General features: G+C 37.8%; 1 protein-coding gene across 1 annotated transcript; it reads right to left on the bottom strand.

Moving 5' to 3' along the window:
- Window positions 1-53: 53 nt before the first annotated feature.
- On the bottom strand, window positions 54-25,095 carry Dhc98d (Dynein heavy chain at 89D). The gene is made up of 52 exons (XM_071709282.1): window positions 24,989-25,095; window positions 24,797-24,875; window positions 24,576-24,723; window positions 23,826-24,095; window positions 23,674-23,732; window positions 23,132-23,365; window positions 22,468-22,575; window positions 21,887-22,203; window positions 21,622-21,778; window positions 21,116-21,379; window positions 18,860-20,755; window positions 18,354-18,541; window positions 17,988-18,267; window positions 17,628-17,872; window positions 16,935-17,454; window positions 16,339-16,769; window positions 15,499-15,662; window positions 14,976-15,323; window positions 14,429-14,820; window positions 14,057-14,194; window positions 13,798-13,988; window positions 13,442-13,617; window positions 12,908-13,161; window positions 12,005-12,532; window positions 11,741-11,899; window positions 11,394-11,654; window positions 10,804-11,100; window positions 10,411-10,678; window positions 10,011-10,288; window positions 9,599-9,863; window positions 9,184-9,398; window positions 8,929-9,117; window positions 8,672-8,863; window positions 8,076-8,530; window positions 7,792-7,987; window positions 7,506-7,722; window positions 6,987-7,299; window positions 6,492-6,786; window positions 5,834-6,291; window positions 5,247-5,527; window positions 5,001-5,155; window positions 4,068-4,820; window positions 3,517-3,855; window positions 3,148-3,349; window positions 2,947-3,089; window positions 2,712-2,873; window positions 2,261-2,564; window positions 1,685-1,896; window positions 1,118-1,285; window positions 839-1,018; window positions 611-757; window positions 54-362 (listed from the first exon to the last, which is right to left on the bottom strand). The coding sequence occupies exons 1-52, from the start codon at window positions 25,093-25,095 to the stop codon at window positions 216-218; spliced, it is 14,745 nt and encodes a 4,914-aa protein (XP_071565383.1). The 3' UTR covers window positions 54-215.
- Window positions 25,096-25,308: the final 213 nt, after the last annotated feature.

The following is a 25,308-nucleotide window of genomic DNA, read 5'->3' as shown; positions in this document are numbered from 1 at the left end:
CTTTCTTCTCCCATTTATTCATATATGATAAAAATTTGTAGAATCATACATGATGATAAGTATACATAATTATACATAATCTTAAATTATTTGCGACAGTTAAGAATAGTTCAATGGTTGTTTGTCTCTATGCTATATTGATTAATAGTAGATATACGTGAAATACACTGAAAAATAGCGGCCCTCGATTTTTCTCGTTGATCTCGAGGACCGTTTCAATCTGTATTTAACACTAGACAAACACCCTGAAGTATCCAATGCGAAATGTGTTCTGGAGTCGCCAGATCCGCCTCGAAGACTAACCCGACACCGAGAGCGTTTCGCCGGTTTGACGTAGTATATACAGGAGTTTTAAACGTATTCTGTGACAAATTTAAATATAGTTATCAATTTTATAATCCAGAAGTTCTAAAAAAAAATTGCAAATTATGAATCGCCACACAGAAAAAAAGAAGTCTTATTTCCAGATTCCACGTTAAAACTAAAGATATTTTCAAATCAAAAATATTCTTCTTTTTTCTGTGCATTTAAATCTCTTGATTCGAAATGAATTACAACAGCGAGACATTTTCTAATAATAACTGTGGAAATGGATAAGCAAATTCGATACCTGTAACTTCAATCTATGAACTTCAGTAGGTACAATGGTCAATATTGGCAACTCCTCAATCAGAACTTTCGGATGCGATCTTTTCAAACGATGCTCCTCGATGTCCCACCTGGCGCCTTCCAAATACAATCCGTACACATAACAGCCCTTTAAAACGCAAATGGCAGGATATTAGTGTGATTCCAATAAAACATTGCGAAAAGTGAAGCAAATGTCATCGGGATTCACCTGATCGGGTCTTTCTTCCACATCGTCGGGCTTGGAGAACTTGGACACCGTCGTGTAAATGACGGAACGATCGAGGGGCCAATTATTCTTGCGGCAAGCCATTTGCACGAGAGCCGCCAGATAAGTTTCCGGAACATGCAACCCGGACAACCAGAGCACCACAGGTTCGTTCGCGCCGGACTAATGGGAGAAAAAAGCATCGTTAATTAAGTTGATGCACATGCAAAATCGCGGAATAGCGTTAGGATGATGAATTCGTGGCGTTTCGCGTAATCGTACCCAGTTTGTGTATTGGTCTATTCTTTTCTGAAAGTGGTCCATCCAGGCGGCAAGGTTCTTTCGTGTATCTGGTGCCAGTCTGGCCCATTCTTTCGGTAAAGTACCGTTATAAAGCGCCACGGAAATGTTCTCCAGCACAGTGTCCATCCCAATCTCGCCGGCGATGGCCTATAATTAAAATTATTTTATTTTATTTTATTTTAAATATCAGCTGTATTTTAATTAATGATAAACTTAGCAGAATTATAGAAAAAGATTTAAAACTGTATTGTAGTAAAGAATACAGAAAAGACAGAAATTTTATAAATATATTACGAAAAGTTTGAGATTTGTCTCTTTCTCTTTAATGCAAATCTCTCTATAGAACATAACATAATTGCGTAAAGTAATTGATAAAGTAGGATCTTTATAAGAATAAAAAATGCATCTTATACTGAATAGGCACGAAATTAATTAAACAATTATTAAGTATAAAGTAAGTTAATTACTTTATTAAATATAAAGTAATTAAATTAAATCTGTATGTTGCAAGGTAGAATAAATCTCAAGATTTAAAACTTTTTCTACCTTTCTCAGTTGGTTCAACGTCCTTGTAATCGTTTCTATTAATTTGTTGAACCTCTCCAATTCTTGAAATAGAACGATCGCGGTCGGTGTCACGGCCACGCCAAAATTTCTCTTGACCTTACTGATATCGTATGGCGCGGGTATCTTGGTCAAGATCTCTCTCGCTACATTATCAATGGATTCGTCTTTGCTGACACCGGTGACGCTCACGGCTAAGAATTTATATAATGTCATTATAATTTATCGGAAAATGCGATAATCTCAATAATGCGACTTACTCTTTTTATCCAAGCGGGCTACAAATAATTATTAATTATAAAATTAAGAATTACGATATATTTGAAAATGTAACTTATAACTAATAGAAAATTTTTCTTTCAAGGACAAAATATTAGCAATAAAAATATGTAACTTGCTGTTAATATAAAGTCATTTAATATTTAATTAAATCTATTTTAAGTGCACATTGTCAGCGTATTTAATTTAAGTTATGCCATAATTTGTCATACGATGTTACGATCGATATTATAAAAACGGTGCTTGGCAAAGCGAGAAAAATATATAATATATTCGCACCTGTTTGCGGCTGAAGTTCTATGAGATGCCTCCAAATCCTCTTAATTGCCTGCGTAAAGTATCCAATCTCGGCGTTTGGATGCAGCCCGAACACTTCCGGGCTGTTCACCAACGGAAGTTCGTCGATGAATCGCAGATAATCGTCGCGATCCCCTTCCGGCGGTATCACGTAATCGACGAAGTCGTCCTTGTAAAAGTGAAACGGTTGGAACTCGTCGAAGAGAAAATCGCCGAAATACTCGTCCATGTATGTGTAAGAGACGCGACGATCGTAACTGTCTATCACTCTTCCGCCGTACATCACCTGGTTATTTTCGAGAATAAACATAATAAGCTGCGTTCTAAACTTACGTAAAAAAGAAACTCAGAATAATGATAAAAAAAGTTAGATGTATTAATTAAAAAATTGCGTTCACAGAAAAAAAATTTAGATTGCAGAATTTGAACGTACCTCGCCAATTAAATACTTGAGACTATTCCACGGTACTCTAGACTCGTTCGTTGCCAGGGCCTTCGTCAGATAAGTGTCCAAGATAGTAACACACACATTAAAATCTGACTCGTTGAAATCGTACTTTATGTTCCATCCAATTTTGTCGTACTTTCTTCTCTCCTGCGACGTTAAGAGCATTTTATTAAAGTTTCTCTGAGGCTTAAATGTGCGATTATGTTAAATATTTGCTTGCCTGGATAACTGCGTGATAAAACGCTAGAACGTAAATTAAGTGCTTGTACAGAGGATGGGGGCAACTTTCCAAGAGCTGCGGTCGCATGTTGAAGTACGTGTTTTGCAAGTTTAGCTTCAGTCCACTCGGCGGTTCCGTCACCACTGCAAATAAATTCCATTAAAAGGTACGAGGTATAACTACCGTACATTTTTGTCGTACCTTTCAGAGATTGTTGAAGTATTCCGATTGGGAAGTTAGGGGTGGGTTCCGTAGTAAGCCACAAGCGAAAGTCGGGATGAGGCTTTTCCAAGTTCTCCACGATCTTTTCCAAATTCTTCGTGAAGGAGAGCAACAAATGGCAATTCTGGAGCATCAGCCATTGACCTCTCGTTATCGCCGTTTTTAATAATTGCATCGCGATCTATTATGCAAATAAATTTTAGGAAATTAGATGCAACTTCTTCAAAATGTAGGAAGTTAAACGCGACGTATTGACGCAACGTTAAAATGCGTTAATTAAATTATTTGTCATTATTACGTTGTAGACATGAATTTTACAAGTTTGATCATGTTACTCCTTTATCTCACCTTGTCTTGACTCTGACCGAGCGAGAGATATCTGAACTTTCCTCCGCCGCAGCCGTACCGATCGGCTAATTTCATCAGCTCTGCAGTGGGATCCGAACCCGGGCTTAGAACGAAGACTACAGGCATGGTCGGTGTGCTTTCGTCGAAAATCATGTCGAAGCTCACGTGAGGCGGCGTAATATATTGCTCGCCCATGATCTCGATAATATAATTAACTATGCCGCGATAGACACGATCCACGCGGAAACAGCGTATCAGCATCAGCCTCTCGAATGATGTCAATCGCACGCTATAGTCGCAAGGAAGTTCCTCTAGTTCTGGCGTATCCGAATCGTACCACTGAAATGGATTATCAATTACCCAATTTAATTAATTATCCGCGCTTTAAGATGATCCTTGTTCATCACAGAATAACATGACTCAATTCAAAGACTATTTGAACTTTTTTAAGCAAAGTTTTAAGCAAAGCATGTGCGTGCAATTTTAAAAATATTCGTGAAATAAATTAAATTGTTACATTCATTCGAATAATCACCGTTTTGAATGTTTACCTTCTTCCACTCATCCTCGCAGTCGCGTAGCTCTTCCGGAAGCTGTTCAAACTTTTCCGGAAAACCGCTCGCCAGTTTGAGAATATCCTCCCAACCTGATAACGGCAGCCATCTGGTAGGATTCGATCTAGGTGATCTCTCCAGTACCGTGCTGCCCTTGGCGAAGAAATCCAGCTGCTTCTGGTTCACGTTGCCCATACTCTGTTCTATCTTCACGCAAGTTTGTAAGGAAAAGAGCAACTTGTGCCGCGCGAAGATGCCAGTGCAGCCGTAATCGTAAACGTTCTTCGTCAGCATCGGAATAATATTCTTCAATCGTTTGGCGACCACCGGATCTGGTAACGATCTCTTCAACGAGTGAATAAACACTTCGACGTAGCTGATCAGAGAGTACTGATACATGGCATTTACGGTGGCCATGTCGACTAGTACGGAGAACAGAATCGCACCCCGTTCCGCCACCGGACGATAGTTTTCGCGAAGTTTGTTTATGTCGGCCGAAGTGACTTCCGCGAGCAACAGCTTCTTCATCACGTCATTGGCACTGGACTTGATGTTCTCCAAGGTCTCGATCAGCTCAATGTTGTCCACCATAGTGCCTTGATCCGCAGCAATCTCGCGCAGGAGACTGTCTTCCAATTGCTGCAGCAGATTCTTGTTCTCGCTAGTTTCCAAGATTAACGTCTCACGTTGCTCCTCTATGTCTGGTCTTTCAGTTCTTACTACCACCGACAGAAGCTGGTTCTCCAAACCCTGAAGAGAAGCGAGAATTTATTATGCAAAATTTGAATTTGGAACTTTATAGTGTTTTAAATTAAAGAAAACTAACTGTTTCCTTGATAAAACACAAGACTAATATAATAATAACTATGACTTATTGTTAGATGATAACAATTGTATTATAATTGTAACTGTATCATAAAGTTAACTCACTGCTGTAGTGACCATGTAATTAATAACGACCGCTTTGGCATACAAGGCAGGGTCCAGCATCGGATTAGTCATCTTCGTTGTCAAATATATTCGGAATCGTGGATCATAATCTATTTCCTTGTCGCCGAAAATGACGAAAGTTCGTCCTGCAACAGCTACCGAAGAGAAATCAATGTAATTAGAGCAATTTCTACATTTTTACGCAAACATATTAATCCATGAATTTATTTGAATTTTACAGCTTACTCTGGATATTGCGCGATAACACGTTATCCAAAATAGGATCAACTTCGTCGGCATCTTGGACAAGCACGGGCAGACCATATTTGATAGCCAATTCGACTTGCTTTAAGAAATCCGCGTCCGTGAAAGAGAGGATCTTCAGGGTCTTCTTCTGCTCCCTCTTCTTTATCCAATTTAACGCTTGTTGCTGGGGATCAATGCAAAACGGAAATCTGGATGCTTTCATGGTCAGTATGCCGTTTTGCACGGATAATTCGTCCGGTGGGAGACCTTCCGAGTTCCATCTGCAATTATTGTTAAATATTAGAGCCGCAGAGTTTATCGTATCGTTAAGTTATATGAATATATTTGCTAGAAAAAAATAAAATAGCTTCATCTGCAAATAATTATTAAAATTGTCTTTGTACAGCTTTCTTCTTTTATTCATAATTTTTAAAAGTTTAATAGCGTTTTCAAAATTTTAACTTTAATCGATACATGAAACGAAAAAATTATATTTAATTATATAATATTTAATTATTTAGCGATATTAATTGTGTGATTTATAAATATACGTTCATTTTATAGTCAAATGTAGGAGTCTTATTTACTTGCTAATTTCAACGTCATTGCTCAGTTGCGTTTCAAGCTTGAATGGCTTTGATAAGGGTAACTCTTTCTCCAAGATGCTCCTCTCCCAATCGCTGTACATTTCATTCCTAAATTCGTAAGAGAAGGGACCACTGTAGGCCAGAAAAGACGCTCCGAGCAAACAATTTCCCGTGATCTTCTCCATATCGTCTTGAAGAATCTCGAGATCCTTTCGCCACCGTTCATTCTCGGAGGATAATCCAGAGATGAGCTTATCGGCAGCCGAAAGACGTCGTTGTAACAAGTCTGTCTCATCCTGAAGATTCTGTCGTTCGGTCATTGCGACATCGTATTTCGCATTCAATTCCTGAATTGTTTTTTCCAATCGTTGTAATTCTCGTTCTTCCTTTTCTAACGCACGCCTGGCTTTTTCGGACTCCGCTTCGAGCGCCTGAACTCTATCAATCTTCGGCTTCACCTGAAATGGTGGATCAACAGTAAATTATTAGCGTAGATATAATTAATTTTGCATAAGATTTCTACATGGTAAGAAAGTAGACTGTGATGAGGGATGAATCTTTAAATGTCAAAGCATAGAAACAAAAATCTCAGCAGAAGAAAGATAAATAAAGATTAGTCAGATTTTAGATGAAAGTTAACAGATAAATTATCGAATACCTCTCTATAAACAGCGCAATAATCCAAAACAGCAAGCACGAATTTGTATAAGCCGTATCCCGCTTTGCTGATAACTTGCATCTGATCCAGCTTGTCCGTCTTCTTCAAATGCGCCCATACCGCTTGCTGTTGCCGCAGAGTGATTTGGTCGCAGTTCATCTCCTGCAAGTGCCTTAAGAAGTAAGGATCACTCATCATGCCTTTCGCTCCTTTCCACGACACGTCTTTGACACCCCGAAGTATCGCGACGCATTCCGAAACAATCTGCACCGGTTCGGGTGGAGTGGCGAAGGACCTGAATTACCATTATTGATTCTTTAGCGAGTTTGAAGTTTAATGCTCAAAATTCTGTGCTAAGCCTTTCTCTTCAAATTTTTTAAATTCAATATTGAATATTTGATTAATGCGTTTTAGAAATTTGAACAGATAAAAAGTCTACACAATGATCAAATCTATATAAATGGAGAAAAGCAGTAATTAATCCAGAAGGCAGACCTTATCTCGGTGATATCCGCTTTTTCGAGTTCGCCTAATGCAAGTTTGGCCGCGTCGAGAACTGGCTGGGCCTCAGCTAATGCCTGCTTGGCTTCAGCTTCCTCCTTGGCAATCATTTTCTTCTTGTCTGCGATCTCTTTTCTCTTTTCTTCGCTCAGATTTTTCTTTTCCATCGCGACGTCTGTGCTCTCACCGATAGACGCGAGCAGCTGTTCGCAGCTTCTCGTTTGATCACCCACTTTGACTCTTTGCACAGCCAAGACTTTATTCAGTTCCGTCAGAGTCACCGAAGCTTCCATGATTTTCTGCAGTCCTATAAAAAATATATTTATCGTACAAAAATAAAAAACTTTGTCTCTTTTATCGAAAGATATATAATTATAAATTTCTTTAGAATAAAAATAAAAGACGAGACGCAAAAGATAAAATTTGTTTAAATATTGTTGAATCTATTGTTACATCATTAATGAAGAAATATAGTAAAAGTTGAGATAGTTTGTAAAAAGATTTTGCAGCTACCTCCGGAAAGACGCGCGCAGCGCGAATTTATGAAATTCTTTTTCTCCACCAACAGTTTCAAATAAGTGTTAATAAAGTCGAGGAAATGCCTCGGCGTGACATAATTTCGACGTCTCAGCTTCGTCGCGAAGTCCACCGTATATTGCAATACGGATGTATGTACGTACACGATGTGACTAACGATCACTTCCTTGTATTCCTGCGGCACAATCGGATTCTAGAATAAAAGGATCTCTCATTTTGTATTCGAACCTTAATTCTTTCATCGTTCTGTCTTTGCGCTTACGTCTCTGAGAAAAACATTCGCCACCGCTACCAAAGCCTGCTGTGGCCACGGGAACATCCAGTCTATGGTGGTATTGTTGATCAAGCCGGGATAATTGCGACATCGCGTCCGCAAAGTGTCGCCCGATGGACTCATCGCCAGCGCTATCCGCAAATTCGCGGTGCACGTCTTGCCGAAGTACGACCAAACGCTCTTCCTAGAGTCAAGAATATTTTATATAATATTAAACATGTATTTCAAGATATGGATAAAGAATTCAAGAACAAAATCGGATGTCGGCTTACTTTGAGACATCAAAGCCTGCTTTAACTGCTGCATCTCTGCAAGCAGTGACGATTGTATCTTTCTCTTCGTCATTGAACAGAGCCGGCACGAAGCCCACCGTTAGCATGCTGTTCACCAACTCGAGGAAGCCCTCGTCCTTGATGTGGGCGGACGTGAACATGAACACGACCTTTTTGTTCTCCAGGCCGACTATGTTGTACAGATTCTTCATGTCCTCGCGGAAAAACGATTCGTTGTATCCGCGACTCAGGACGATCTGGAAGAGCTGATAACCGGCGGCGAAGGATGCTAACTTTATCACTGATTTCTTGCCGCTGCCACCCGTACCGATGACCAGCACGTGACCGCGATGCATTCGCAGTGCACGATGCACTCTAGTCAGGTGCTCGAGCGCATCATTGAAGAGAACCATGTGCAGCTTAGTTCTGTTCCTCTCGTTGTATTCTTCGAAAATCTGTGAATATAACATAAAGACATTTTCTAAGCATATATTTTTCTATATAAGTAAACAGCGAAATTGGTTGAATAGCATTGTAGATCGAATTAATATAAAAGAATAGCTGAAAAAAATATTCATTTAAAGAAAAAGCTCGACCTCTAGAAACAAGCTGTAAACTGCCTCGTAATCCAACAGATCCTCATAAAACCTAGGCTCATCCTCGTTGCAGGCGTTCCTGAAATCGCCGTAGAGTATCGGGTCTCTTAAACTGTATTGAATCACTTCGGGTTCTTGCTCCCAATAATTCCGTATTTTTCCGTTTAGTTGCTCGATGACCAAATTCTCATCCTGGAATAGCGAGACTTTAAAAATGAAGCTTTAATGAACAAAAAAGAGAGAAGAAGACTCATTACTTGCACGCTAATGAGACGATCGCACATGACTCTGGTGACCTCGTTTCTCCAGAGCCTAACAAACTGCTTTACGCCTGAAAAGAAGTCGGGATGACTCTGAAGCAATCCAGCCATGATTCTCGAGAGATCCCGCATGTTGAAAATATAATGGAATTTGGACGGTGTCGGCAGTAGTTCCTTCCTAACTGTCTGAATAGCATTATATTGTTGATATCTCATTTGAAAAAATAATATCATAACGTCTCGCGGAATTACCTTGTAAAGTTCCAACATCAATTGCACGAGTCCATTCGCGATAGATTGAACCGCCTCCGAAAAGGTTTGCAGATGTCCGGATAAGATACTCGTGTAAATGTAATTGAGAGTCTCGCTCGTTGGGAAAGTTACGTTACAAACCGAGAACATCGAGATAAATCGCGGGTCGACTTCGTTCCTGCTGCCACCAGGTTCTCCCATGGCTGCTAAATAATCTACGTAGAAAGTGCATTCGTAAGACATCGATACGATTATAATCTTCTATAATTATGTTAAACAGATACATTATAAATATAAATTAAATTCTTGATGTCAATAAATACATAAAAACTCGATAAAATTGCTTAAAAAAATTGACTGCACGTTCTTGAAAGGAGCGATGTTACTTTTGAGATATTCTGCGTACGATACTCACAGATGTCTTTCAAATACTTCCAATTCAGATCGCGTCCGCGATCGTAAAAACCACCTCTTTCAAACAACAGCTTAAGAAACGCGATGGGCTGCTGGGTTCCGTAAATATCCACAATCGGCATGTTCATGTCATCCATAAAAACTATTAATTTCTTTCCAGGTGGTGCTCCGAATATCTCTCTCGATCTTTTCTCTACCGCCGATTCGAGATTCCTCTGTACATCCATCGAGGTGGTTCTCGAGGAAAAATTAATTAAAAGCTGCTCCTATTCGATGTCACAATAAATTGTTGATAAATGTGAAATTTTCGCATCTTATGCGTATTATAATATTAATTTGTTGGAAGATTATTTGGATTCACAGAAAGTAATTAGTTGTTAAATCAATCTTTTCGATATTGCTTTTTCACTCACGTATTTTTCGGGATTCAAGTTCCTTAGAAACTCATGAATAATGGCTGTCTTCGATGTGCCAGTTTCTCCGACCAACAGCACTGGTCTTTGCTGATTCTGCATGAGATTTATGAACCACGTGGTACGCAAAGTATCAATCGTCTGTACCAAAATGTCCGAGAAATTTTTCTCTCTATCGTGAAGATACGCCGGTACCAACCATTTCCATGCCATCCAAACTCTTTTATTAACATCCAATATGTAATCGTACATGGTTGGAAAAGACACGGGTATAAATCCTAAATTAAAGTGCACATTAATTTTTTTAGTTAATAATGATAGATAAAGGTGCATTAATCAAATCTTGATGTTTAATTTATTTTTTTGTATTTATTAATTTCTTTCTTTCTATTAAGCTTACTAGCGGTCGCCGGTTTAGCGGGTGTGTCTTGCACTAGTATAAGTCCACATGTCTTCTTTATGTACTCATCAAATTTGGAGCGTGCCTCATCCACAATAGATGCGCCGAACGACCAATAGCACGCTTGAATGTACATTGCTTCCCAGAGCTCTTCTTTCGTCGCCAACAAACTGTCCTCTTCCTCTTGATCAACTTCTGATTTTTTTCTCGTCAATTCATTTTTCAACGACGACAGCAAGCCATCAAATACGTAGCAGAATTGAGTTACCTTGAGAAGTCGTGCAGAAAAAAATTATTCATAAAATACAACAGAAAAAGCGAATTAGTGAGGGACAACTTTCGTTCTTTTCTCATTTTTTGTAAATGTAGCAGAATAAATTTAATCGTCGTTACAATCATGATTGCCGGCAAATCGATAGTCAATCTAGCGGTTACCATATTGAGTCCAGTTTGTGGGATAATCGTCTGAAGTGGTTCGACCGCTTGCAGGCCTAACATTCCTTCGGTAATGAGCCTAAGTGAACCATGTACGTATTTCTCGCACATTTCTCGAAGAAAATCTTGATCGGCCTTACTCTGAGCTTGTATCCACTTGTCCATATATGGCTGGTAGCCCAAGTTCTTCGGGTCTACGTAGACCATGCCCGCTCTTGAAACCGTTGCAGGTGACGCGTACTGCAAGTCACCTACCTTTAGCATAAGAAACAATTTATTATTTTAAAATGTCTGAACCTTTCTTTCTTATTAAATTTGTTACCTTTATAATTTTATCTTCATCGTGATTTATTTTCAGGTATTTTAAAGTTATTATTAATTTATTATTAAATCACAGTCAAATTATTTATGCTATAATTTATATATAATTAAGAGCGACGGTAAAATTAGTTGCAAATAATACTATTTCAAATATCAGATTAATTTGCCTAAAACTTAAATTCCCCCTTACACACTTAGTAGTCGATACTATATCCGTATTAAGCTACCTCGAAAAGCAGACTGCAATGATTCTGCAATTTGATCCTTTCGTGATTGGCCAGAGTCAACAGCTTGTTGTCATCCATTACCGAGTTCATGTTTTCGATCCACAGCGCATCGACATCTCCGTCGAGAAGTATGTATCTTCGTTCATCTTTGCCGGGATCCAGTGGTCGATTAATCTCGCGAAAAATACTGCTCAGGAGACCATCCGTCCAATCGCGTGTCGTAGGTTCTAGCGTTCCGTACAGTTCAATGACGGTGCAAGCCTTGATAGAATCAAGAAATGTGACGATTTAAAAAAGAGCTACGACAAAAACTAACAATGCTACTATTGTGTTTAATTATTATTCACCTTAGGGTTCAGAATGTGCAGTTTCGTGAGTTTACCGAGGTGCGTCTGTGCCCTGCAAAGTGTTTCGATGACCACCGTTTTACCGCCGCCGGTGGGACCGATGACCATCGTCGAATGCCTGGTCATCATCACTTCGTATAATTGAATGACTTTATCAACCTTTGCATAGGGATTGCATTATTTTTTTATTTGTTTCTTTTTTAATTCAAATTTAGTATATAAATAGTTAGATACGCGTATGCAATGGGTTAGAACGCTATTTACTTGCTCAGGTAAAACGATGTAGCCATGTTTACCCAATACGGCCTCAACTGCCTCGTTAAAATCTGGATAGCGCACTCTGGGGCAATCTAAGTCGGGAAAAAGATCCCTAATCAGACCCAGGAAGAGCGGCACGTCGTCGTATATAAACTTAGGTAAGTTCATGTCTCTGAGGGCTCTCATCAGCACGACATTCTCGGGCAAATCATTGGAGGTCCTCTTCAGTTGGCCGGCCATATTAAGCACAGATTTAAGGGCTCTCAAGCCAAAGTCATAATGCGTTTGCTTGCTGAGCTGCTCGCTTGCCAGTTTATAGAGAACAGTCATCTTCTTCGCGAGTAACTTTGCCGTCAGAAAACCGGCGCTGAAAAGCTTGATCTGGCAGATTAGCTCGTTATCCGGCACTATGCAGACCACTGGTCTAAAGAGGGCTTTAACGGACTCCGGTAACTCCGTGCGACCGGCGTATCCTGGATTCATGGTGATGAATATTCCCACCTTCGAGTCCAGCACGATATCTTGGGTCTCAAACTTTTGAACAACATTTTTGTCATTGTACAGGAATTTATATGTAATAGAAATTTATTTATTATGTATAAAATAACGGAGAAATTAATATAACTACATTTGACAAGCATGTATTTTAAGAAGAGAATAATATAAGCTTAAATCGAAAGAATAAAATTATAGAGAAAAGTAAAAAAGAAAATCTGAATTGTCGCGCACCAAATATACAACTTTGATTATCTCCAAAATCTCCATAATATTAGACACGTATAATTATAGAACTTCTTTACAGAATGCTCTATCCTTTGTTAAAATTATTTCATTAATTCACTGTGAGACTAGAGATAACTTGTATTATTTTCAGTACTTCGTGCTTTCCAGTTTTAATGGAATACATACCGTGAATCTTTGAGCCTTCACTTGCAGTGCTGAGCGTATAGTTTGCAACTGGGTTGAAATAACAGAGAGAACAGAGCTGTCGATACGATTAAACTCATCGAAGCAGCCCCATGCCCCGCACTGAGCAAGACCACCTAAAGTCTTCCCGATCGTGATATAGTCCATTCCCTCGCCGCAATTAGTTACGATGCATAAGAGCCCCAGAGCTTTCGCTAAATCTTTGACCGTCTCGGTCTTTCCGGTTCCAGCAGGACCTTAATGTTAAAAATAAATAAGATATAATTTTCTGGGCTACTAAACCCCCATCGAATAATTGAAACGAGTACAAATTAAAAGTATCAATTTTGCGCTGATATTTTCAAAGCTTGTATAATATTTTACTTTTTTCAATGTGTCTCTACATTTATAATTACAGTATAGCAGTTAAAGTTTTATTGTGGCTGGGTCACGTTTAAGATCAATGAGAATAAGCTATTATACTTGACTCATATTCGAGAAATTTGCAACTCTACCACGTGTATATGCTTCACATACCCGCCGGTGCACCGCCCAAGTGCATCGAGAGAGCTTGGGTGATAGTAAGATATATCCTGTCCGTCAGAGGTGTAATGACTAATCTGCCATTGAGGCCCATATACTCGTAACCGTATTCGAAAGTGCCTGTGCATTGGTTCATCCATACATTATCCAGATCATGAACCCAGTAAAATCTACGTATACAAAAATAATTCATTACAGACAATAATTCTAAAAGTATAATATAATATAATACTTTTATAAAGAATATTTATTAAATATTTTTCTTATATAAAATTATCATAATCATTAAAATTATATTGTTTAATATCTGCTATCTGCCTAAAGGTCATAGATTTCCAAACAAAAATTACCTTAATTGGCTTTCCCATTCAAATTCTGTGGGATCCACGATGCTGTCTCTAACAAAACCCTCGATAATATCGCGAATGTGGACGTCGATGGTCAAAACCATGTCAATCTTCTTTCTGTCATTATTTGTAAGCGTGCCGGTACCCATCAGTGTCACCACTTCGTCCAGTTGAGTGTTGAGTTGTTGTAAATACTATAAACATGAGAAAGAAATATTTTTTTATCTAGATATAAGTTATATTCACAATTTGCGTATATTACCTCTTTCATTGCGCGTTTATTCCCCTGGGATATCTTCTCGAATACATTCTCGACTTCTGCGGTCCACCATATCTGATTGGCTACAAGAATCATCATTCCTTGGAACTCAAGTATCCATTGCGTTCTCGGTCTTCGCACCTACGTTTATAATTGTAGCTTTATTGTTTTTATTATATAAGTTGTGTGAAAATTATAACATACAATTTACGAAAGAGAGCAAATTTTAATCTTTCAATTAGTAATTATCTCTAAGCAATACATTGAAGATTAGCAGAGAACAGAAAAGAGATATTTTGGAAAAGTTTTGTTTTGGCAAGTTTGATGTGCAAAGAAATGGAAATAATATGTAATAAATAATAATTTAATATAAACCTTGCCGTAATTGTAGATCGCCTTTTTTGTTAGATATCGATTCGATCTCTTCATTTCTTCAAGAGCCAGGCCCATACAAATTTCGATCTGATCTTCCGTGGACACGGGATTTCTGAAATCCATAACTTCTCTCTCGCAAGATATGAGGGCCGTAGCCATCAATCTGTCCATGTTGTCTGACACCAGTGCGAACTTATCGAGATTATCGAACATCTTTCCTACATGTTCCTGAATTGCCATGGGATTGCCACTGCCGAGAATGCTCAGCAGTTCGTCGTCGCTTATGAAATTGAATCTCGGGAATATAATGCGTTTGTTGCGCAAGTATTCCGTCAAAGATTTTTGGCATTTTTCGAGGGCCGCTATCATGGCTTCAAATTCGTCCTTTCGGCCTGAGTATTTTACAAATCAATAACTGTTAAAAACACATAATTGATTTGTTCGAATTTTTTAATACACCAAAAAATTTTATCCTTTTTGTATAATTTATATATTTTTTAAAATTTAGTTTCAATAATTAAAATATAGATTGATTTCTCTTTGGTACCATAAATCGTGCAACATTCTAAGACGTTGAGTCGCTTCGACGTGTCAGTCATGATTTTGCGGAAGGCTTGATCGATATCATCGAATCTTTTCGTTTCGTCCGGCAACTGAATGCGAATGTCGCCGCCCACGAAGATACCTTCGAGATACAGCCACTTTCGCTGAAGGTCCACCCACACTTCCAGAACTTCGGAGATCGTGTGCATCGTGCGTTCCCATTTTTGAACGACGTTGAGAAATGGTCCGATGAATTGCGAGGCTGCCATGCTATGCACGGTCAACATGTTGTCTTCGAGTACCAGATTCAATTCGTCGAGTGGTCCGAGAATAAAGCCGCGGTCTTCCGTACCTGAGAAATACAATCAGCAATCGTAGGATTGTACATCTTTCTCGCAATTAATTCTTCATTTTTGTGACCAGCAAAAGTATTATTTTTTTTATACCAGCTTAATTAAATTCAGGGCTTATCTACTCGCATTTATTTATTTTTTCCGAATAATTAAGCTTAGGCTTTTGACGAATACCTTTATAATGTTTCACTATGTTGAATTCCATGGATTTCCATACTTCCGCTAATTCCTTCACGCCTCTTTCTATCGCAAGCTCCTTTACGGCATACATCACAATGTCTTGTGCAATGTCTTGATACTTTCCCAGCTCCATAGCAAACATATTTTCTAAAGTAAATCTGAAATTATATTCAGTTATTTAATATTTATTTCTATAATATTTACGTACTCAAAGTGAGCAATTACATCGCTTGAAGCTTACCCCTCTATAAGAGATTTTCCTTGCGCCATGTTTATATCACTTAAAAAGTGTCTATGTAATTAATTATATTTTTATAAAACAAATTAAACTATATATGCATTTGAGTGTGTTTATACTGCCCATCGATTATATCTCTTGTCACGATCTATAAAAACAAAAGTGTAATAAAAAAATTAAAAAATAATATACAATATACTTGTTAATTTAAATGAAAAATTATACACATATTCCATACAATTATTATTGTAGAAGGTAATTTATATATTACAATGTCAACGTTTACTATGTACGCAAATATTAAAAAATATACAGATACGCGTATATACTCTAAATTCATAAATATCGCACATTAATGCGATTTTACTAAGCAAATAAAAATAATATAGATTAAAAGAATATTTAGATATAATAAAATATACAAAAATGCTAGCAGCTGTCGGATTTTTTACGTAATAATTATGTAATAATCATCTTTCTATGTTATCTTATACATTATATTTAGATTATCTTGTTCGCAACTACAATTTCTATCGGGTTGTCTATTTATTCGCACGCATAATTAGCACTCGTTTAATTATCCATCATCCGCACACCTATCTGGGTCCATATCAAAGTACTGTCCGGTCCTTCTCATCAACTCTTGCCAGTGTCTTTCGCGCATAGCTTCGTTCTTTAACTCGATGAAGAGTGGCACCGAGTTCTTGAAGTTTTTCATGTTGGTCTCCAATGCGTGGCCGACATTCGTAGCCCTGATGGATTTCGGCAACCGTCGGAATTCCCTTATGAAATGTTCCATACCGTCGATGAGCTGCTGGGGATTCAAGTTCACCCACAGAGTCTTCGCCCAGATCTCTCGCGCGCTTCTCTGCTCCTTATAGAGATTGTATAGCACGTCCATGCCCTCGTATTCCGTCTTGATCTTGAGAAGAGTTGAGTAGTCAGTGGACGGTAAGTCGAATAAATTTTCTAATTTTATCAGACTCAGCCGTCGTTCCTCGTAGTTATTGATTAGCTTTCCATATTCCTGCAAATAAGATTGAAGAAGTCTCTAATTTGTGATTTCGTTCTTATCGGAGGTGCAATATTATTCGAAAAATAAAAAAACAATAAAAATTTGAGAAAAATTTTTTAGAGAAATGTTTTTAAAAAGATAATCGTAATTATCGATAAATATCTTTTTTTTACGTACATCCATTTTCTTCAGTCCAAGCTCCAGATCGTTCCCGATGCTTCCGGGACCGTGCGTCTCAAAATCGTCGGCGAACATCTCGGTTTCGACCAAGAACTGCTGGATCTGCTCTCGGGTCAGCTCCGCAAATTTGTCACTGGTGCTTTCCAAAGTCGAAGCTCTGTAGAGTGCTCCGAGATACAATGACTCCCAGTCGTGTTGCAGTTCGTACGCCATCGCTTCATCCGATGAAGGGAAGACAATCCCGTGGGCGCGCATAGTTTGAAAGCACTCCTGATAACAAAGAAATTGCACCTCGGCTTGGATTGCCGTATTTCTCACGTCAGCGATTGCCTGCATGATCGACACAAAACGGTCCAGTCCGGTGATCACCAGTTCGATCTCGCCGCGAAAAGTGTCGATTTGAGTTTTCAGTTGACTCATAGCCAACACGGTGTCAGACAAAAGATAATTTCCTAAAACCTGCTTCCATTCCTTCGCTTGACGCTCGATGCCTGATAAAAGTGGTTTCAGGTTGAGCCTTTCGAAAAAAAAGAGCATAAATCGAAGTCGTGATACAGACTTGAAAGATTATAGACAATTAAATTTAATGTATTATATTTTAAATTTTTGTTAATATTCTTCTTGTTAAAAAATATGTGGGATTTTATATTTACATAGAATTGAGATATTAAATTGTCGATGCCGCTTTACCGTACACTATTTATGTCGAAATAGGACGACATATCTTCGAGTTCCTCCAGAATGCCCTCGTAAAACGTGAACTTCTCGTCGTATTGCAAGAGCGTAGGTTTCGTCGATGCGAATTTCTCACAAGCCAGATTTTTGTCAAATGACCACAAGTTGCTGTATTTCTTCCATCTATACAGGTATCGCGAGCATTCCATCGAGATCCTATACGCTGTGTCGTGAACCACTCTCACGAGCTCGTTAATTATCTGCAGTAGTTTTAAATCTTAAATTGTACCGCGCGATGCTGATAAATTTGCTTAAACACATTTATTACTAAATTATCATAAAACTTAACATGCAAATAGATAAACCTTACTCAACTCGAACACTCATTACATCTTCGAAGAAACTGAAAGCGACTAAATCCTCCGAAAGCTCCCTTCTCTGCGGTTTGCACTCCAAGCAAGTTCCGTTCATCCATCTGGAAAATCCTTTCAGTCTTTCGAGCAGATTTCGCACATCGTGACAAATGGTGCTATAGATCTCGTTGGGCGACGGACGTAATATTACCTCGGATGTTATTAATAATGCGTCTACTTGGAAGATCGGCTTAGTGTTGTTTAATATTTTGTTTAGAACTTCCATGTTTCTTACCATACATCTAGAAGGTAGACCGAACGACGTTTTGTAAAATAAAGAACTTATTTTAATGTAATTATCATTTTTACTAATAAAAAAGATACATACATTATAAAGGCAGCGAAGATTTTCTTTTCGTATTTTTCGTATAAGAGCTGCATGGCTGGACTTTTTCCAGTGGAAGTACCCAACACTAAGCTTTCCAGCTTCACAAGCATTGGACTAATCGACTGATAAGTCTTCAACATCGACGACACCAGCTCAGATCGTCGATTTTTTATTTCCGTAAAATAACCCTGTAAAAAAAGGAATTAGATGTCGTATCTAACAACAAGACAATTCCATTTCGTTGAACAATGTTTACAATAAAAGAATATTCGTTATTTATAAAAATTACCATTCCCCTAAATATTATATCGTGTAAATTGTATATAATGAATTATAAATCTACTTTTTATCGTTACTATGTAACTCAATATTTTAACTAGAAAGAAACATTAATGTTTAATTCTATTTTCAAAAAAATATCGTCTTGATTTGGATTTATATATTTGAGGTATAAATCCTCAATTATATTATATAAAAAGAAAATTTATAATAAAATTAGTATATACCTTGCACGGCAAGAGAACCTCTGATTCGGCGACTTCCTTCTTCGTAGAAAACAGATGGTACGATTGCAATTCAGATTCTATTCTGTTATCAAGCTCTTTCTTTATCTGATTGACTTGCTCGACAATGGAATTCAAGTTTTTCAGTATCCTACTACAAGTGGATGCATAATCTGAGATGCTCAGGGAATTCCAATTAAACCGCGTTACTCCAGGTTGAATGTGCTTCTCGACGTCCTGCAGAGTCTGCTTCAAAAGTTGTATATCTGCTCTGTCCAACGTATCCAGGATGTTGTTATACTGACTGATCATCTTCGTGGTAGCGTCGATATCCGTTCTCAGCCGATTTTTCTGAATGCCAACGTTTCTGATAGTTGCGGGCAATTCGAAACCCAAATGCTCCATTAGTTCTGCCTCTCTGATGACGTCGAACACTTCCCAATCGAAGTTGACCTGAAAGCGCAGCTGACACTCTACCAGAATGGCGCCGCTCATAAATTCCGGCCAGGCGATCTTCGCGCGAGCATCATGCTTGTCGAAGGACACGGTTGAAGTTTTGCCGTCCTTCAACGAGGATCCTCGAGCATCAGCTTTCACTTCCGCGCGTGGTTGTGTCATAGAAATGATTCTAGAGCCTGCGGCAATGGAACTTTCGATCTCCGCGCTGGGCTTTGACATCACGCCGTCCAGCTTCAGCAGGGATTCACGTGGAGTTGACAGGAAGGAACCCACATCCTTGCCCTTCGCTTTTGACGCCACGTGAATCAGTTGGAGATTCTTCGTGACTCGCTCCTCGTCCGGGAAAGTTAAAGCGACTGGAGGATCCCGTTCTACGCGTACTATCCTTAACACGCTTTTCTTCATGATAGCAGTCACCGTCAATAATGCCTTATCGAGCCACATATTGAATTTCGCTTCTTCGAAATTCTTCAGCTGCTTCGCGAGATCGAGATATTGGCTGAACGCGAGCAATTTCAGCTCGCTGTGCTTCAGCTCGCGTACTTCCTGAAAAATCAACACCGGCCGCCGTAGTCCATGGAACAGTTGTTTCACCCAGAAGATCGCTCCCGCCATCGGCGGATGATACGTCAGCAACGGTGGGTGCCATTTGCCACGATGAAATATGCTCTCCACAATGTTGACCTCCTTGCTGAACTGCTGCATAATGACGTCGAACTTTCGGAGTAACTGGCGCTGAATAGCGGCCCGGGTCTTCATGTTCTTGAACTTGAGCAACATCTCCAGCGAATTCTCAGCGCTGATCAGCACCATGAAGCACTCGTCGATGTAGAACTTGGCCTGATCCTCTAGAAACGTTACTTGCTCGTAAAACCATGCGGTCAATGCCTCCCAGTTTTCCTTGTTGAACACGTTGAAGATGTCGAAATCGGCCTCTTCGATCGGCACTACTAACGCGTCTACTCGTTTTATCACAGCGTCGATCTGCGCCGGATCGTTTATGATAGACTTCAGATCAGGCCCGAAGATGTTATAGAAGTCTTGCAGGACATCGGCGATTTTGTAAAGGTCACTGCACACCTCGGCGATGTACTCCGTGTTCTGGAAGAGACGCTTCTGATCAAATTCCCAGCGAGCTCCCTTCCCCGACAGTTCGATGTCCAGTCTGGTCTTCAGGTACGATCGCTTCCATTGTCTCAGCATCGCGCTGGCCATGCTCGTCTTCTCCAGAATTTCTTCCAAAGGCTTTTTAAACAGCAGGACGATCGCTAAATTCTGTTTGACATTCTCGCAGAGTTGCCACGATATTCGATCCATCAATAACATTATCTTCTCTTCACGACAGTAATAACTCGATAACACCCAGAGCATTCGCAATCCCTCCATTAGCGACGGGATACAGTCCGATATAGATTCGAATGAATCCGACTCGGTCATTAACTGTGTTAATAAATAACCAAGAGGTATTATTAAAATATTTGCGTGAATTCTTTAGAAGCGTATTCTTTCATTAATTTGTTTTTTCAATAAAGATTTATTTTGTTTGTCACATTTTACAATTGCTCAATTAATATTTTAAGAATAAAACTGTTAGAGTTAAATTTAATCCTTAAATTACAATTCACGAAAAGCTTTTTACTTCTAAATATTTATAATTTAAAAGCTATAAATATCTGTACATTTTTCAAAATATTTCAAATTGATTTAAGAATATATCCAAAAGTAGTGTTTGTCCTAGTATTTTAATAACATCCAATATTTGTTATTCCAGTTAAAATAAGTAATTATTAAAATTTTTACTTTAAAATATCTCAATAGCGTTTGAACAAATTTATTGTTGTCCCTGGCCTCGACGTAGTGCTTCCAGAGTTCAGTTTGATAATAATGGAAGCTGGAGGCGATTGGTGAGAGTGCTTGGTCCAGAAGAGTGAGAATCCTCTTAACAATGGGCATTTTTAACTGTTCAACCAATATTGTTAATCCAGTCTCACAATCCTGCCAGTATTGATGCTCCGCTATTGGTCCTTTCTTCGGAAGTACTTTGCTCTCGTATGACTCCATTACCTGAGCGATAATAAAATAAAATTATGTAATATGTGGTTATTATTAAGATCTAACTTTTAATTATTCATAAAGAAATTATTTTAATTATCTTCACGATACATCAATACTGATGTTTTATCCATCTTTATCCATGTTTTTAATTTTATTTTCGATAATTTAGGACGCTACGTATATTGCAAATCCAAAATCACAAACAGATTACACAAAAAGTATACGGAAAAGAAAGATATTAAATTATTTGCCTTCTGTATATGTTTCTCCCATAACATAACTACTTCTTCCATTTGTTCAACAATATCTTTATTCTTCAGCAACATATCATCTGTTATCGCAGGATTGTTCAGCTCTGGAATCTTCGGCATCGTCAGTAAGATATCGCTTTCGACATGCTCCAATGTCCTATATCATTAAAATTAAAATTACGAGACTGTTAATATAGAAAAAAATTCACTATTAAAAGACGGATGTAATATTGATCAATTTTTGATATAAAATAATAAGGCTAACCACTCCGTCTTCTCAATTAAATTGTCAAGATAATCTAAAATATCCTTCTTGATTTGCTCGCCCGCTGGCTGTTTTTTTATTTCCTTCGAACTAATTGATTTACTGGACTTGGACTCCGAAACGGATGGTCCGGATCTTTTATCGAATCCTTTTAAACTTGACTTCTGTTTACGGTTCCTTGGGATCTCATCCTGCAAGGTAGCCACGGAGATTGTGGCGTTTCCTTCATCGTCTCCCTTTCTCTTTGCGTCCAGATTCTGTCGGGATACTAAACTGGACGCTGTTACGAAATGGGATGGTCTTCTCAGCATTGATCGCTTTAATAAAAGAAAAAAGTCTTGAAATCATTTATTACTAATAGTTCATTATTTTTTATTATTGATCTGAATTAATACTGTGTGATATACGAGAGAGAAAAAGCTATATTTATATAGAAGACATTTGAAATATTGGAGAAAGCATTATTGTTATAATCATAGACATATAGATTTTTTTTACTGTTTTTTAATTAAATCATATTTTATCAAAATTTATTATGAACAATATTAAAACTTTCTCTTTGTTACTATCTCGATGCTTACCGCTTCTACATCTACGTTCTTCCGTTTTCCATCGTCCGCACTCTTCGTTTGCCATCGCTCACCAGTATCAGGCGTTCTGAATTGATTTTCCACCAATGGTTTAAATACCTAAGTAGCATTCATTTTTTGCAAATTATTGAATCACTTTAGCTTTAAATATTTCAATATGCTTATCCAATGTAATGTATTTTCCCTAAATTTGTGATATTGAAATGTCCATAAATTTTTGTGCTTTTAAGATAAAAATTGTTTTTATGATTCCGCAATCAGTATGTATATAAAAAATTCTAAAATTTATATATGAAAAGAACGATAACTATTTAAAATTTTCATAGTGCTATAGTTTATAATTTATTGAAATAGATCGCAGTTGTAAAAGGAGTAATGACAGTATAATCGACCAGTGAAACTTACGGTTAAAACCCCCGCACAATGAAAAATATAAGGAACAAGTAACAGATATTAGCGATAGGACTAAGAAATCAGGAATAAGGCTGGTGTAGCAATGATACATGGCTTCTGATAGGAGTGATAGGTTAAAAATCTATTGCCTATGTCATTCCCTGTTTATGTTGCCTGTGTTTTTTATTGTGCATCCAGTTTTATTCCTGACTCCTTAGTCCTAATCGCTAATATCTGTTCCTTGTTCCTTGACAGTGCTTACGTTGACTAGAATGCTATTCAAAGAGGATAAGAATTTTCTATCAAGCGAGCCGACCACCAAGTAGCTCGTGATCTCGTTCAGGCACTCTTCGTAAGTATCGAAGGAAGGTATACCCTCGTCGCTGGTGCGCATAAAATAGAAGAACGTGACGTCCTGCAGGTCGGTTCTATTGCCGTCTACTTGGCCGCATATCATGTGAAGCACTGGTACCTGACGGACTTTCTCCACCATTTTCTGCAATTGCCATAGATCGCTGGGTAGTTTACGATCGGTTACTCAATGCCGGTACGTTTTAACTGCGGTTTAAATCGATTACTATATTGTCTCTTTCTGAAACCAGAATTGAAGAAGGAGACAGCAAATTGGTTAACATAAAATTAACTGCCGCTGGTGAAACCGGAACGATCGGTCGAATGATTAGATCTTTCTTTTCTTAGCAAAAGGTTGATTTTTTGTTATGTACAGAATTAACTGTTCAAAGCGATAATAAGTGACATAAATGTGGCTATGATAATTCGCGCATTATTCAGCTTTTGTATAACCTTAGTCAAAACGTATTTGTCCTCTTCTCCAAGCGGAGGTGCGGAAACAGCGGAACTGTCTGAAGAAATCAATTGATTATTATATGCCACTATATATATTTTTTCAAAATAAATAAAATCTACGTGAAATTGTAGAATGTAACGTAGCTGACCGATAGATGCGCTTTTCAAATCTGCCTTTTTTTTAGGGTAACTGAGAAAATCGCCACTGCCAGTCTGCTCTCCGTCATCTTCCTCCTCTTCTTCCTCCTCCTCGCTGGAGTCTTGTACACTGGGCGTATGCAATGTGCTGGTACTCATTGCTGTGCGACTAGCAACTGAACTGGTATCTGTTTTGTTGCCTTTAGCTTTTCCCTTTTTACCTTTCTTTGCGAACCTCTTGTCTTTTTTCCTCTCGTCATCATCGCGTTTCTCCATTTTTCCTAACATTATTTACAAATGTCGTTATGTACAAAACTCCCTGTCCTTTTGTCTGACTAAAAAATTTATAAAAAGTATATTCCCAAAAGATATATTAATTTTAAAACTATATTTGCGTCTTCGGTTATATGTAAAAGTAAGAAAGATTGTGTAAAAATTACATTTCTAAACAAGAAAAAGCAATATAATATAATACCGCACGCTTTCATTACGCATGTTGTGTGATAATTTGATAAAACAAGGTGTGTTTATGCATAAAAATGATTTCTATACAAAATCCAATTACTTATTATTAAGCATAATAAAACAAACCGTCTTGTCAATTATTAATCTACTGCTTAATTCTAGCATATTTATATTAATATAATATTTAAAAATTTGACTAAAAAATGTGTATAAAATACGATTTCCCACAGATATTTTCAGTAACTTTAAGAATCATGAGATTTATCGACTCTATAAAAATGTATGTTTTATCTTACTTTCCTCCCATACTGGGACCTCCTCCTGAAATACTTCACTGACGTAAGTTTTGTAGAAGAAAATCAGCTTCTTTTCTAGATCTGTCACTCCGTACAAGTCTAATATGAGAAAGTTGAGTAATTTGTCCTCAAAATATCGATTATTCGCCTAATAATTAAAGACGATAGACATTAATTTTAATTAATAATCTTTGAATTGTGTATCAAGAAAGCTCAATTACATTAATCAGTTTGTCGAAAAGATGTTCCTGATTTTGCAGCCCGAGAAACTTCAAAACTTGATCGCGAATCCATCTTATTCTGTTTTAATAAAATAATGCTGTTTAATAAATTTTTGAGATAACACAAATTCTATTAATTATTAATTATGTAAACAATGTTAATACAATTTTATTAACTAATATTATACATACCGATAGTCCATGTATGAGATGGACGACTTATCATAGTCATCTTTGTTGCTTGAATTTTTCTGTTCCTCTTCTTCCTTCTCCTCTTTTTCATTAACGTTTTTCTCCATATTTATATGTATATAGCGTCAATAGATTCAAAAAATTCATTTATTACAGCTTTTATTTACTTTTCTTCAAACGATTAAAAATTAATTAAAATTAACTGACATTGGAATGCTAAACCTTTAATGTTTCACTACGAAATAATAGGATCGTACTTCACATTATTTATTTTTTCCATGTTTTATACAAGCAATGTGTCATTGTATTCCCTTAAAGCT

Source organism: Temnothorax nylanderi, unplaced genomic scaffold (genome assembly GCF_030848795.1).
Source record: "Temnothorax nylanderi isolate EJ_2023f unplaced genomic scaffold, tnyl_v1.0 TNYL_tig0076_pilon, whole genome shotgun sequence".
NCBI lineage: Eukaryota > Metazoa > Arthropoda > Insecta > Hymenoptera > Formicidae > Temnothorax > Temnothorax nylanderi.
The sequence above is the reverse complement of the archived record's forward strand: the minus strand, read 5'-3'. Positions and strand labels throughout refer to the sequence as shown.